Source organism: Rhopalosiphum padi, chromosome 2, assembly GCF_020882245.1.
Source record: "Rhopalosiphum padi isolate XX-2018 chromosome 2, ASM2088224v1, whole genome shotgun sequence".
NCBI lineage: Eukaryota > Metazoa > Arthropoda > Insecta > Hemiptera > Aphididae > Rhopalosiphum > Rhopalosiphum padi.
Window position 1 is genome coordinate 36,968,451 of NC_083598.1, and position 16,794 is coordinate 36,985,244.

At 32.0% G+C, this 16,794-nt stretch overlaps 1 protein-coding gene across 6 annotated transcripts in view; it reads left to right on the forward strand.

Moving 5' to 3' along the window:
• LOC132920034 (protein unc-13 homolog B) overlaps positions 1 to 16,794 on the forward strand; it is a 159,285-nt gene that overhangs the window by 109,193 nt on the left and 33,298 nt on the right. The window contains exons 1-2 of one of the 6 annotated variants that reach the window (XM_060982064.1): positions 4,297 to 6,260; positions 6,962 to 10,033. The exons of 4 other annotated variants lie outside the window; for them this stretch is intronic. In XM_060982064.1, coding sequence (XP_060838047.1) covers positions 7,067 to 10,033 — 2,967 coding nt within the window. In that variant the 5' untranslated portion in view covers positions 4,297 to 6,260; positions 6,962 to 7,066. Of the gene's footprint in view, positions 1 to 4,296; positions 6,261 to 6,961; positions 10,034 to 16,794 lie in introns of those variants that run through there. One more of the 6 variants, XM_060982063.1, reaches the window with a different exon arrangement.

Here is a 16,794-nt window from a genome sequence, read left to right on the forward strand (position 1 = left end):
TCGTCCTGTGACGATATCTATTCTTTTTATCATAGCATTTAATAATTTTAAATATAATTACAATTATCCGCTTAATATGTTTAGAAAAATTATCTGTTTCAGTAAATACAAATTATAAGACTCAATTTGGAAAAAAAATTCGAATAAAAAGTTTTAGTATACATATTTTTTAATAATTAAAACTCCCAATAAATACTACATTTAAAAATCAAATCAAACATTTGGTATAAATATGTGTTTAATGTGTAAAAAATATAAACTATAAATACAGTTTAACTTCGATATTTGAAAACAACATTATGTAATCTGTTTGCTCTAATATTTATAATTTTCTAAATATTTTTTTTTTTTTGTATATCTAAACAATTTATTAAACATATTTAATTGTGTTATAATATTTCATATAATTAGGAAAACACAACCAAAAAATATTTGTAAACCAAAAATATTCGTTTTATGTTCATATTTTATATGATGAATAGGTACAAAAGTATTTTTAAACATTCTCGTTTAAGAAACAAATTAATTCGTCGAAATTAGTTACAGTTGTACGAATTTATATATATAATATGCGCCGCTACTAAAGTTTTTAAAATAATACTGTGCATATTATATACATATATATTAAAAAAAAAAAACAAAATAAGAATACTTTTGAGTAGCATTCCTAACGAATTCAAAAACAATGCACACCCGGCAAATTATTCAACACGTAATTGTATTCTACCTTTGTCAGCTACATATAATATTATATATATATATATCCGCGTACAGCTGTGTCCAGCGCAGACTGCTGCTGCTGGTGCTGTGTATGATATAGGATATACTTGGAAACACTTTACTTAATTTAGTTTTTATTATTTATTTTTTTATTTTTTTTTTTATAATATTTTTTATTGTAGAGAACAGACGTTAGTTAATCTGGCCACCTAGTATGTATTTCTGTTATGTGATAGACACGAAAAACAAACAAACCCGTCAAAGTATTAGTTAATTAAGGCGTTCTTTGAAGGCTCACCGCCTGTAGAGAAAACGAAGGAATGTAAATTGTGGTAAACAGCTCAAACTAATGTCAGTCGTGGAGTATGAAGTTCTCTAAAAGTGGAGTTAAAAATGCGGTTTCGCCCCGTGTACCGGGATGGAAAACTAGGTGTACTTTTGTGCAGATGGTTGTGTGTGCATAGTGTATATAATTTCGTACGACCAAGAATTTATTGTAGATCCCACGATTGCCTGGGTAATATTCTGAAACAAAACAAAAAAAGGGCAATGGAAAAAAATATGTATAATGATAGTCGACGGTTGTTCAAAAAAAAAAATAATAATAATAAAAAACCACGCAGTTTCTATATTAAGGACCACTAGAGAAGAGAATAATGTTTGGACATTGAATAATAAAAAAAAACCTAGTGCCGTATACACACAGTTTATATTATAACAGCGCGAAAAACAGCGGGAAAAGGAAATTACTCGTAACCCCGGTTATACGCAAGCAGTATGCTCATTTCAACATGGGAAATAGGTGGTTTATGTTGTGCACAATTTTTTTTTCAGAAGTGCAATAATAAATTAATAATGAGAAAAAATAACTATTTTCCTTCAGTAATTATTATTTATTGGTTACTACTTTTCATCCCCCTCACCCTCACCTTTTTCAGTGAATATAATTAAAAAAAACACAAAATAAAATAATCTAAGGGTTATGTGTTCTTACATACATGATTCGAATTTCTTATCAACCTGAATTAGAAAAAATATATAAAATCTTTTAAATTATAACAATTTTAAATATAATAACCACTCATAAATTATGCTTTGAATTGTCGTTTAAAATGTAATACTATAGATATATTAATACAATTAAAAAATATTGTTATGTGGTTCGTTAATACATAAACATAATACAAATACAGCTTACATGGGATTATTTTTTATTATTAAATCAAATTAATTATTATTAATTTGCAATTTTTTTCATGAAGTACACAAAAAATTTTAAATTATGTTTTCTCTCATTAATTTTTATTTAAAAATAGCTAGCTTTAGTTCGTCATAAAAGTAAACAATAACAATATTAACAACAGTATTTGCTTCCCGAATATTTTTTTAAATTATATTCATCACAGAGTGATTATAATTTAGTTGAATGCTCTCTATTCACAGTAACAATACAACAAAACTCCAATGTATGACACTTATTAAAAAACACAAATAAAACATCCATGTCTAAACTCATTCAGAATTCCAACATTTATATAAAATAAAAGTGACGTTTTTAGTAGCTTATTATTTTGTATTTGCATCGTGTTGTTATTTTGAGAACAATAAATTATTACGATAAAACTTGAAAGCCATTTTTTCTACAGTTCGATGATGATAAAACGATACATATTTCACAGTACGTTTATCATCAATAACAATGATCATGGCCGTCAGAATTAACGATCCAGGCCAAATGCTACATAAACAAAATGATTAAGTAGACACGTATACTGTTTTAACGTTAGTAAACGAATTCCCTTAACGAAATTCGGTGGCGTGCAAACTAAAATGGTCTTTAAACTCGACTTAAAGAAATTAAAAAACCATAACATTTATGTAGATTTTAGATACATATTATGAATACGAAATATTTTACTTCAACGATTCATTTTATATTAAATTATAATTGATATTATTTGATATATTAACTCAGTGACCGTCAACGTAAAGTTTACTTAAAATGGTTTATCACTCGGGTTTTATATGATTGTATATACAAGGCTAATGTACTTAATTTAAATCTAATCTCATTGAAATCATAATGAATTAATGATTATTATAAAATTCGATACTAAAAATAAAATCTAATGAATTTAGAATTCTATGAAAAAATCAATATATTTAATTTGTTCTAAACGAACTTTCCAAATAATTAGTATAATAATTTAAAATTCAGAATTAGTAGAGATGGGCGAAACCGGGTATAATGTATATGCATTTAAATTATTTATACTTATACGTTTCGTTATGTTTTCACATTTGCGAAATCGTATTATATTAAATTATATAGCTTCGACCAAATAATTATTTTTAATAATAATAATATTTTTCAAATATGGTTATTTTTAAATACAGTTATGTATTACTCGGATTGTTTTTACCAGTAAAATAATAACTAACTGACTTATTATCGTATTGTGCGCGCATTACGTGTATATAAAAAACTACTCTGACACAATATTTACATAAAAATTCATTTCCTTGATACATATCGTAGATAGGAATAGAATTCAATGGAAATAAAATGTAGCTGAGTGTATAATGTGTATACTGCATATACATAAACACAGTTTTTTTCGACCACAATGAATTGTACGCCATTTTTCGTTTGCAACTTTACAACTAGTTATTCCCAGCTTTATCGATGTACGAGACCGAAAAAAAAATAAAATAAATTGATTCAAAATATGAATGGAAATGTTTCCATAATTTATTTTGGAGACTTTATAGTGGTATCCGTCATCCTAAATCCATGTACACATATTATACATCGCCGTTGTGTAGATAAAATATACATACATATTATATATGTATATAGTATATCAAGCACACGCTAATATGTCATAGAGGGTAGTTTATTTTTTTTGCCTCAACCCGGGCATCGGTATCGAACGCACACGGGATGCCTTACATATACAAAGTGCAAACGTGATCCTTTAAGGGTTGGATCATTAAACAAGTATAATATTCGTGCCAACTTGTTGAAAGTCACTACATAGTTTATATTTATGTATAGAAAAGACCGTGACCAGACGTGTACGGTGTTTACAATTTCGAGTTAAAACCAAGTAATCGTTATCAACATGGGTTTTTGGTGGTAGTGTTCGGACCGGAATCGATATAGCCGGGCGAGAGATAGAGAAGCAGTCGATACGAATTGCTTCGGAAATTTGTCTTTTGAAGCTGTTTACACGACGATTCTTCTCATCTAAATGGATTCCTTTAAATTAACTGTATCGCGGTGGAGAGAGGGATAACGCGATTATATTACAACCGGCAAGAGAAAGAGAACCGTCGTCACACGGAGTTATTTCACTGCTATAGAAATTAATCGACAACAAAACATACCATCGTCGTTAAACCAACGTTATTATTATTATCATTTACCATCAAAAATACATTTAATGTGATAAAAATAAAAAAATAGTAAAAATGAAACGATATTTTATATAAGTTTAAAAAAATCGTATGTATGAATACATATTAAGTAGAAATACATAAAAGCATAAAAGGGGGACAAGATAAATAAAAAAAAAACGTGACTTCTCTAACTCGTAATAGTTAGCGGCTGAAATCCGATGCCGGCATATTTTTTCGTTCTTAAAAGAGATAGATAGAAAGAGAGAGGAGAGAAAGAGAGATGATTTCCGACGGACAGACCCGTTTAACGCGTGACAGTAATTCGACGACGGAAAATCGAGCACGTCCGACCGGCTCCCCGGCATAAAATTCAAAACAAACTCATGTGAAGGTGACGTAATGTGTGTTCGATATATCAGCTATGGGTGTTGGCAGGTGCAGCGTATACGTCTAATTCTATTTTTTATCTCGAAAAATTCGTCGACTGAAGAGGACTCCGACGGCGACTCGGCCGGTCTTGAACCGTCGGCGTGCCGGTCGACAAACACGCGGAAGGTCTTTGGACAAATCAATAGCGGTGGCGAGGGGTGCGCAGGGCGAGTCCCCGCAGACGCAACGGCGAGCTACCCCCCACCGCAGACACAAGCCGGTGTGCGCGGCGGTAGGCGTCCGGGGCGCGTGAGGGCGGCCAGTCGGGGGTCGAAGGGTCCGGGGGTAGGTACGTTCGAGCCGCGCGCGCCCGCCGCCGATCACCGTGCCGCCCCGCCGCAAACGCCGCCGCCGCCGGGGCGCGCTTTGCTCGCGCGAAACCGGGAAAAACTGCCACCGCTCCCGATTATATTGCGCCGACCACGCCGTGCGCGCCACCAGTGCCGGATCGCCAGCGGACGTGTGTATGTGCGCGCTCGCTCGCCCGCTTGCCGCCGCCGACGACGACGACGACGACGACGCTGCCGCCCGAGACGCGAACACCTTTGCCGAGTCGCGATACTATATGATATTGGTTACGCGCGCGACCGCCAACCACCTGCCCGTTTTATATACGCGTTGTAAATCATTATAATTACACAAATATACACACACACACACACACACACATATATATATACATCTGTCATAACACATGCATACACGTGTATTTAATTTACGTATTTTATATAGTAGCTGCGGTACACAGAGACCGTAGTCTCGTTGTTAAATTTCCGCCGGTTTTTTTTTAATTCATTTATTTATTTGTTTTTTCTATGTGCATCTTGTTAGAAAAAAAATTAGTTTAATTTTAATTGTTATCGTCGCAGTTGAACACCACAGTGTGTTGTTATACGTCATTTATATCGTAGTAGATCATCGTTAACACGATGTTCCACGCGTGATGAACAAAACAAACAGAAATTAGCCGTTGCGTGCACCAGACAACATATTAAACGCGCGCGCGTCATCGTTACTACAATAATATTATATCGTCCTATGACGGTGCAGTAATTACCGCTGCACAATCGTTATGTAATGGTTCGGGGGGGACGACGACGACGACGACGTTCGCAACATACACCAACCGCCGACGCTGGTAAATCAAAAAAGTTAATTAAACTTTTGGACTCTCAACGACGACGTCGACGGCGACGACGAAGACAATGCAGGTCTCCTCGTGAACGGTGACACGCCGCTGTTGAAAGAGTAGATCTGCTGCATTCGAGTAGTGGATATCGGTGCATTGTTGCTAGATACGGGGTTTGAATTCCACGGCGGAGGAATACGTTTCAAAAAAAATATAAACAATATTATATTACAAACCACCAACGCCCCAACAAAATTGATTTTACTGTCAATGCTAACTATTGTAAAAACAAATACACCTCTCTTGTTGCACAACATCGATTTTCGTCATGCATAATAGTGGTGAAGAACGCAAAACGCATGCTAAACTTCTGCTCCCCGTATTGTGTTTCGGTACTCTTTTTGTTTTCACCCTATCGGAAAAAGCCTGACGTTAGTACAGTACGACTACGTGCGTTTTTTACGTATTCGCTTCTTAAACGATATCATCAGAGTCTCTCGTTCGGTACTTAAATACGTTTTGCTGAACCGTTGATAGTCGATGAAATCAGATGCCAAAACGATGAAACTTCGAGTCAAAGGTAAGTCACTTCCAAAATATTGTATTCTTCGGACGTTCTTTATACGCTGTGATTCAAAATTATTATATTTGGTCTAAACGTGTTGTTGTTGCATAAGCTAATAATATTTATACATTTTTTTTTTTATTTCGATCCTGATTATATTACGGTTTATTTACCGGTATAAAAATATAAATTTTCGTTATTAGAGTTAAATCGACCATCTTACTGGATTTGCCATTGGCCAATATATCCGATGTTTATGGCTGTGTAAAATACGATGGTATAAAGAGAAGAAAGAGAGGTAGAATAAAAAAAACCCAAGTTTGGTGAATCGAGATAGCTTATGACAGTAATTTATCATTATCGTCTCCCGAAATGCTGCCGTGCTCGATTATTTTTAAAACCAAGTCATTTTTTGGTGAATGGGAAGTGCGTAGAGTTTTGGATGTTCTCAATTTACGCCTAAATATTTATTCTGTAGAGAGTTTTCTAAAAGATTAACTTTTAAAACCTACTTTTTTGATATAACTGGCGTTGGGTGTATAAACCACATGAAAAAAAGTTACGTCTCTTAAATAAATATAAACATCACATGTTCTACATCAATAACATGGCCATATTTATCTATAGTGAAATTATTTTTACACGTGTAAAGAACGTTCTAGATTTATCGTGTACCTGATATTTTTATTAATTTGTTTTCGTTTTCATTATTTCAGCAATAAAAATAGTTATCAAAATATTTATGGTATTGACAAACCAAAAATCAGACTACTATTCACGACTGACTGATAGTATGTGCCGACTTTAGCTACATAATCAATATGGAACCGGAACAAAATCGGAACGGAGGTGGTAGACCAACCACTACCACTACCGCTATCACCACTGCATCCACTACAACCACAAATGCTACTGCTACTGCTACAGTCTACGGCGACCAACAGGCTGTAGAGGCTGCGCTAAACGAGTTCATCGACAAAATGACACCCCGCGTTAACGTGTTGGAGAACGAAGTGATGTACGCGTGGCGAGCGTTGGACTTATTGTCAGACGAGTATGTGAAAATGTGGGAGCGTATCGAAAAACTTGAAACTATTATTCAGAATCAACAGTCTGTTATTGGGCAAATGGTCGAAATATGTGCAGAACCGATATCAACTTCGACTACATACATGGGACCACCCGAAATTGGTGACCGCCCCGCGCTAAGTATGATATGGGAGGAATCGGAAGGTAGTAGCAGTAACGGTACTAAAAAGCCGTCGGAACAGAGGGACGCGGATTATAGAGTGTACGAAGATCAGTTATTAAATGAAGACCAGGAAAAAATGGATTCCGTCGAGTCTGCCAAAGAGATTTTCGAAAATATAGAACAAATGGAAAGAAACATGCGACAACTGTACGCCGAAGCCCAATTAGATAGTTGGAACGACGAGACGGAAAGAGCGGCAGCTGCTCTCGATTTTTATCCAATTAACAAGCCACTCACGTCGTCGGTGGGAAATTTACAACATCGTATGTATCCTTACACGTCTCCGTCCATTCGATCGCTACCCACGATCCCGAAATGCGAAGAACCTGGGTACAGGTCACCGACATTATTTATGGATACAACGTCACAATCAACTTACATGAACGACTCATATCAATCACAATCGCCACCCGGTAGTCCACCACCTCCAGCACCTGAGGATCCCGTATTTCCTAGATCGCTGTCATCCGCACTGTCACTAAGTCTGCGACAATTTCACAGTTCCACCAAAGAACTTGATTCAATTCATCAGTTTCATAATTCTACTAAAGACCTGAATATGCACCAATATCATAATTCCTCCAAAGACTTGGAAACGTTACACCAACAACGATCTGGTGCTATAGTCACCGCCAATAAGTCCGATTCTGGTCTGTCGTCGATGAGTGGTGGAATGTTGTCTAGTTATGAAAAATCACCGTGTTCACCAAGAAAGCGAGTGTTTGATCAATCTTACCAGATTTCAGTGGCTGGTCCATCCGGATTAACGGTAGTAACATGTGTGACCACTGCATTTGACACCGATTATCCTTATTATGATAGATCAACTGGGGTGTATTCGACAGCAGGTCAAGGATATAAGTACCAGACTACTAACGCACAACAATCGTCTATTTCCAACGTACCGGACCTGTTGGACGTAATGTCGTACAAAGATTACAAAAACCCAACGGATAGACCATATCCTGGTATAACAGATGCATTAACTTATTATCCGAGCACCATTAACGATACATATTATGGTAGAGAAAACAACAGACTAGACAATAATCAACCTCGGTATAGGTATGTAACGACGCCTAACTTTCAGATTCGTTGTGAAGATGACGGTTCAAGACGGGAAGAAAAATCGAAAAAATCTAAACGTAACATAATCAAATCAGCTATGAGCTCGGTCAGTAATTCAGTGAGCAATTGGTTTCCCGACGTGCACTTGCCACAACGACATCGATCTCATTCATTACCTGGTGGCTTGGAAAGGGAACCCGACGCGGTTTCCGTTCACAGTGAAACTGCGACCACATCAAAACCACGTAGTTGGAATACACAAAGGCATGGTAGTCGTAAGAAAAAAAAATCTATTGTATCCACCATGTCTGGGCTGCTACATAAAACCACTAAACCTACCCCTTTTCAGAGCTCCTATTCAATAGCAGATCCAGAATTTGCGGAAAATGAATGGACTCAGTTAAAAGCTGGAGATAGGCCAACACCTCCAGAACCACCACCCTTGCAACCACCTGAGCCCGCCAACATTACCACAGAACAGCAGGAAGAAGAGGTGCAAGAACAAATTAATGAAATTCAGTTACCAGCTGAAATGTTCAATGGCCCGACTAAAGAATTTGCCGTATCCAGAAAGTTGAGTAAATATAGAGAACATTGTAAGCTTTCGAATGGAGTGACAGAAGGTGAATCATCAGTAACTTCATTAGAAAAACGTAACAAATCATTAGAAGAACAGTCCGTTAAACATCACGAAGAGTTTATACAGCCAACAAATAATATAAGAAATTTCAAAATGTCATCTAGACAAGCAAGTTTAGAGGTACCGTGGGCTGGAAAAGGATCCGCAGACACTGAAGATGATAGCAGAAGCAATCATTCGTGGAGAAGTACGTCTAGAATTTCATCGAGGCGACAAAGTACTGAAGAAAGCATCGATAGTGACGATGAATGGTACTGTTATGAACTAAAACAATTAGAAGAACTAGAGAAAAAAACTCATTTTGAACGGGTATTTGGGCCACCTATGTTACCACCACCCAGTGCTCGAAGTGAATCATCCATACTTGTATCTAAAGTCGATTTTAAAGAAAAAATGTCTAAAGCCATTGAAGATATAAGAAAACAATCAGTAGACGAATCGTTCAATGAAGACGCTTTCGAACAAGAGCAATCCTTAGATACAGTCATTGAAGAAGAATTACCACAAGATGATGGACCTATAAGGTTTAAGTTAATGAAAGTACCGGATACTCCAGGTGGCATTAAAAGGGATCTTCCAGGTCAAGACCTAGACCTAGGGCCGGAACAGGAACTTGAACCGGAAACGGAAACGGCCGACGAACAAATGGTTGTTGAAGAGGATGAAAGCCCCGGTACACCATCATTGCCCAGGTTTAAATTTGATAAAAACGATTTAGTAGATAAAGAAGAGACTGGTAGTAAATGGAAAATCGTAAAAGCTCTCAAGGAAAAAAAGCCCGAAGAGATAAACCAGGATATTGGACCTCCGCCTACTCCGATTATCGAGGTAAGTTTAAAATATGTTTATTTATTTATTGTATACTCTTATTTAAAATTTAAAACGATTTTCAAATTGACTTCACTAGTTTTATATTTGCAAACAATGTAATATAATCACTGTAATACATAAATAATGATAATATTGTGATATTTTCGAAATGTACATATTTTATTTTGATGAATATTAAAATTAAATCATTATACTGTAGATATAATATAGTTCATACTTTATTTAAAAGGACATTGAATCTTGACGTATATATTGTAAATTGCTAAATTATAAAAGTGAAATATTTAGTACATATAATAATGTTAGTTGTCGATAGGTAGTATAATATGTTCTATAATTTAAAAACAATAAGAATAAAATAGGAACTTCTTGTCAAATACCTAACTTAATATAAAATTTAATATTCATAACATATAAATAATATATAACAAAAACAAAGTTAACATATTTTATATTTATATTTAGTGTCAATTAATTTACGTATGTACAGGCATTGAAGATAATATTAAATTATGATAAACCTTTTTCAATATAAAGAAAATGACTTTTAGACTAAAAAGCCAGACAAAACTGAAAGAATTTGGTTTGATAACTTTGAATATCTATTTTTTCAGATATGTTATCGATCAATAAAAATATGATATTTTTTTATTTGTATTATTCATATTACACTTTCATATTTGGAATTTTAAAAATCACCTCTACAATAACCTAGTAAAATTATTAATAAATTAAAATCAGTTTTAAAAATACTTTTTTTTCATCGACTGCGGCCCCCTTAAGCACAAAATTAAATAAAGCTTAAACATTTTATACTAATTTAATATAAATGTTTATTATTACAAATAAACTAATAAAATTACTTAATAACTGTTGATTTTTGTATCTTTAAAAAATGTATCATTTTATTCATTTTTCAAGTAAATTATTTGTTTGTTATTACTATAATTAATCTATAAAATCACAACTTTTTTTTTCTCACAGATTTATTGAAATAGTAAAGAAATATTTTATTATTGTTTATTAAAATAGTACATTTATGTAAAATATTAGTTCAGATTTTCAGTTTATTTTATAAATGCCATCATGATATAATATTATTAAAATTAATGTCTCTAAACCAATAAAGTATAACATAAATAACTTAATATTATTATAAACTTTATTTAAAGCATATTTTATAACTAAGTTTTAATTTATTTAAATTTGATACATTATCTTTATAAAATTAATTTTTAAAAAATGAAAAAAACTACTTACTATGAAACTTCTCTTAAAGAAATTAATGTATAAATAATATATTAAACCCAGTGAACCGACATTTCATATACATCATTTTATTACTATTACAACACTATAATCTATAATATCAAGGATGCCTAATCTATATTTGCCGTAAATAACTTTTTTTCCAATTATTATTATTTTAAAATATTTTATGAATACAATTAATCGGAAATACTTATCTAATTTATGTAAATATTTAAAATTTGAATTATTATATAATTTTCATTTTATTATCTAACAAAATATAATCAGTTTAAAAGATGATTTAGTTGATGGGTTACTTGATATTAACGATAAAAAATTAATTTAGATTATTAAAAATGGATTATATTAGTTATTTCAACATTTTCACCTAGAGTAATTAACACTGATTTAACTGAAGTTCGATAAATGTAATATAGTTCTTATTCATCTAAAAAAATCAATATTAAATAGAGAGAATAATAACTCTTAGATCTCGTGTGCGACAAATGTCGTATGACGTGTTCTCCTATACTAAATGATTACAACCCACCCACAGGATCATATTGCCAAGTTTTTATGGCCGCTTACATTAACCCTGGTGCCGTGACACCTTTAACCGAGGTTATTATAATTATTGTTATTATAGATATAATCGACCATTAAATTAATATTATCGTTATAGATACCGAAATGGATCAGGGAGAGGTCGGCATCGGTCGGGCACCGTGCCCCTGTCGTCGAATTAGCGCGGCACGTTACCAACACGTGCGGGACGTGCCTCGATCAATCGAATTTCGGCCGTCGGCGCGCAATAAATATTTACCCTGATGCAATTATAATTTGGACAATGTATATAAATCGAAACAAGAAACCGGGTCACGTATATATGAAAGCATTATATTATTAGTATGATTAATATGTATACGCGTCGCGCCGGTGTCTGAGCGAGACGCGAAAGTGCGGTGCAGTGTAAAACGCATTCACTCCGGATCACGGTAAAACCATTAATATTAATTGATTTCGGTAGAATATCTAGAAGGCTGTTGATGCATTTTTAATCCGCAACCGAATTTCGTGCGCATTTATTTTTATTGTACATTTTTTGCGATCGTTATTATTTATATTTTTACTCTCTTTCGCGTGTGCATTTGTGTACAAAATATACAACACAAACAAATTAATATTCAAAACGTAATTTAATTTTTGGCCGGCCACATAATCATATTCAACATATTGTCTTTCGAAATTAGTTCATGCGCGTTTGTTGCAAACGTTTCGAGCACCTTTTAACGATTCCCCGTGGCAAAATAAACACGTACGCGGTAACTCAATATAATATCATATATTATCATATAATATACAAATATATAAGCAACGTCTAGGTATACGGGATTAAACGGGTTACGTAGCTCAATCAGATTAACAATTACGGTCGCAAGTAGGGTAGGTAAAAAATTGTCAACGGGTGTGTCAAAATAATATATATTTAAACAACAATGCTCGGTATAATATATACATTGTACAGTCATTGTTGGCTTCACGCCACCATGATCAAAATACCATGTAACACGGCGCCGTATGTATGCAAAACTAATTTCACTCGTGTCGAAATCAACGTACCTTTGTGTGTGTGTGTGTGTTTTTTTTTATTATTATTAATTATTTTACACGCCGTCCTCCGCCGAGTGTACGAGATTGTTGTGCATAACATATTACGATATTGTTTTAAGTCTATTTATAAAACGCCTGTTGTTTCGTTTGACTAATTAAACAGTTAGTCGATTGAAAAACAGCAATCGAAAATGTAATAATATTATGCACACCTTGTCTAAGAGAATTTAATTTAATATCTAAAATAATTTCTAGTTGAAACATTTCGATTGAAATCTCTACTGGTAATATTTAATTATAAATACAAAACGTATGGTTACACAAGGAGTTATTGAAATGTACAAATTTCGAGCTGTAGATGTGGAGAGGCGATAGTATTGGTTTTATAATAAATTTGGTGCGTGTGCTTTTTAGGTCAGTAGAAATGTTTAGAAGTTTTGCTTAATATTATATTAGAAATTAAATACAGATTATACTTTTCACGTGACAATAATTACAAAACCATCAAATCAAAAAAAACTGGTAATCGCTCGTTCCCCCTCCCCCAAATACATAACATTAATATCGTGTATAAAACGAATTACGATTAAATCATTTTTTGAAACCAAAGAATCATCATTTTTTTAATCCATTCTAACAGCTGTCCATAAAACCATGCGCTGCATTTTTTTTATTTTAAAATGTTAACAAGATATGAAAAAAATAATAGTATATAGTTCAGGTTTAACTAATAACCCACTAATACATATTTAAAAATTTTAAATTATAATATTTATTTGTGATAATAAATATTAAATTTGCATTGATTAATTTATAATGCTTTATTATCTATATCAATTTCTAAATGGCTACGTTAACTGCCCAATTTGAAAGATACGATATTATTAAAGCTATAATGAGGAAATGTGATATACAGGAATTGGGTGGCTCGTTGGAGTGGTATCATTAAATTTGAAAGGAATGATATATATCATTGTATTTGGAATACCATTCTCATTGGAGCTTTAAACGGGTGCTTGATTACATTTCTTCACAGTTCTTTTCACAATTCTTCACAATTTTCTGAAATTAACCCATCTAAAGTGCAATCAGTGTTCAATCTGTTCTTCGTTTTTTACTGTTCAAAAAATATTCAGAAAAATAAAAAATACCCATATCATTGAAACACCAATATAAGCATTTTCAACTTTTTAGATAAATGCATTAGATATTTTCACTTATTTTAATTTAAAATTATATTGTTTTATTATAAAATTAATGAAAGAGCTAAATATAAAACAAACTTTCATCTCTAATTTAATTCTATAGTTGTATTTATATTTATGGTAAAATATATAACATAATATATAAATATCCTTAAAACGGAAAAAAATTCTAAAAACCAATAATATATCGAATACTTAAGGTTGTTTTATTTTTCATTATTATCATTATTATTATTTAAGTAAACTTGACATAAAAACATTGGTTGTTTGATTATTCTTCAATAGTTTCTGAAAAATATTGAAAAGTTCCAAAAATTACGTGTTTACAGTTAAAATAATTGCTAATACATTCCGAAGATAATTAGTAACCTCACATTCATCATTAATTATTTTTTATTCAAATATAATGGTTTTAATATTTATTTACATAAGATTAAACTTCAATAATTATATTTATTATTTTTAAATATCCTTAAAATTAGATACTTTATTAATTTGTGTTTTAAAGTTTTGTTTAAATTCACTTAATCTTGATCAATAAATATTAATTAATAAATAAAATAACTGAAATGTTTCCCATAATTTATCTTCAACCAATTACTGTCATAAGACTTTGTTTTGCGTTTAGTATATTTATGGTGTTTAAATTTCATAAGATTATTTTAGTTTTATAAAAACTTTATAAAATAATAATTTGCATTTAATAACAATGTAAAGATGAAATAATATATATATATATATATATATATATATATATGAAATTTGATATAATAAATAATATTTTGATATCAATAATTATTTTCTTAAAAAAGAATCTGTAGGTTGATACATACTTGTTATAGATTTAAAGATTTATTTTCAATACAGCAAATTGAATTTGTACGTGTCTATAAGCGTAAAAACTATCAACACGAAAACGTGCGAATAAAGTCCTTGTCATATATAGTTTCACCTTTAAGATTGACTACCATGTCCAGATGCTCTTAAATCAATGTCTATAGACAGAATGATTGATGTGCAGATAATCTTGCGATTAAGTTGACAATGGTTTTCTTTATTGTATCTTCGTAAGTCGAGTATAATAGGATAATATTTATAATAACAATAATAATGATAGTGAGGATGTCATATTATAGGAACATACATGACGGATGTTTTGAGATATAACACGGTTTATACGACGGAAATTATTATTAAAAACATTAAAACTTGAGAACTTCATTATTCTTATTTCTATGCGTGCGTTATGCTCGTATATAGTGACAGTTGTTAGCTTATAATTCGTATTAGTAATATAAAAAAAGCTAACAACTTTTTAAGCACAAAGCTAAAACTTTCCTAAATAACTGTTTTTGTTATCCCGAAAGTCTCTTAAACACTAGACTATGCTTTATTAAAGTTTCCCGTTATTTTCTACCATTTTGTAAATTTTTAAACAAAAGCTATTTGTATATAACAATAACCGCCAAATCGGCTATCATAGTATGTGAAGCGATATTCAATTCAAACAGCACTAGATTTCATAATCTAAAATGTTTTTCTTATTCTTTTGTTTGTTTTTGTCATATTTTCTTTTAGTTATGTTTTCTTAAATGAAAATTATAATGGCTTTTCAGTCGTGTCGATTTAAAGGTAAAAAAAACTTTCGTTAAAATAATAGAAAAACGATAACTCATTCCAGTCAAATGCTTTTAACTATAATAGATAATCCAACTGACTGGAAATATTTCCTTTAAACTAATCATACATGAATAATAACTCACATGGTAAAATATTTTTATGAAATATAAATTTTATTTTATTCCCATTATTTATAATGATTATCAATAATATATGCAAGTACAAGTACTTTTTAAATATATATTTATTTTTTACCTTCATAGTGTTATTTTGTATAATATTTCACAATTATTAATGAATTTAACAAATTAAGATAATTATTTTTAGCCTTTAGGAATAAATTTCACAAATCACCAGCTGATGTCATGAGTAATTTATACGCAGCTGTTCGGATATTGTATCTTAAAGGTTTTTTTATTTTTTCGCTTTTAATCGCGAATGATTGATATAAAAGACGTGTCCGTAACGTTTAAAAACACGAAATAATAAATTTCAATTGTTCTCACAGTGATCATTTATAATTGTCTCAGGCGATTAATTTGTAGGCTGCCGGAATACGCGCAGGCGTGAGTATTTATATACATAAGGTATACTTATACATATATAATATCGATGCGATAAAATAATAATTAAATTACAATAATAATAATTCAAAAAGCCACCAAGGATTCGATGGTGCAGTAGAAAGGGACGAAAATGAGGGCGGTGTAGAGGGTGAGAGACTGTATAGTGTATATATTATACTATTGTGTTTAAACGTTAAGTTAATGTAATGGAAACGCGCGCGCGAGAAATTAATAAATCCATATTGTCGCCGCCACCACAATGTCTAACCGTAAATCACCTATAAAGAAACTACTCATGATAAGTATACATACACACACATAAATATGCTTAACTTTCTTCGACATGCGTTGTGACGTTTAAATATTTAGACATAATTGTAGCTGTAGGTATAAATGGCTGGTCTTTATGTTACATATTTTATTTGCATTTTATAACTATATTTTATAATTATGGTCTACGCATTAATATTTGTTGTAAATGAATAAACCTATTGCGCCTATTGTA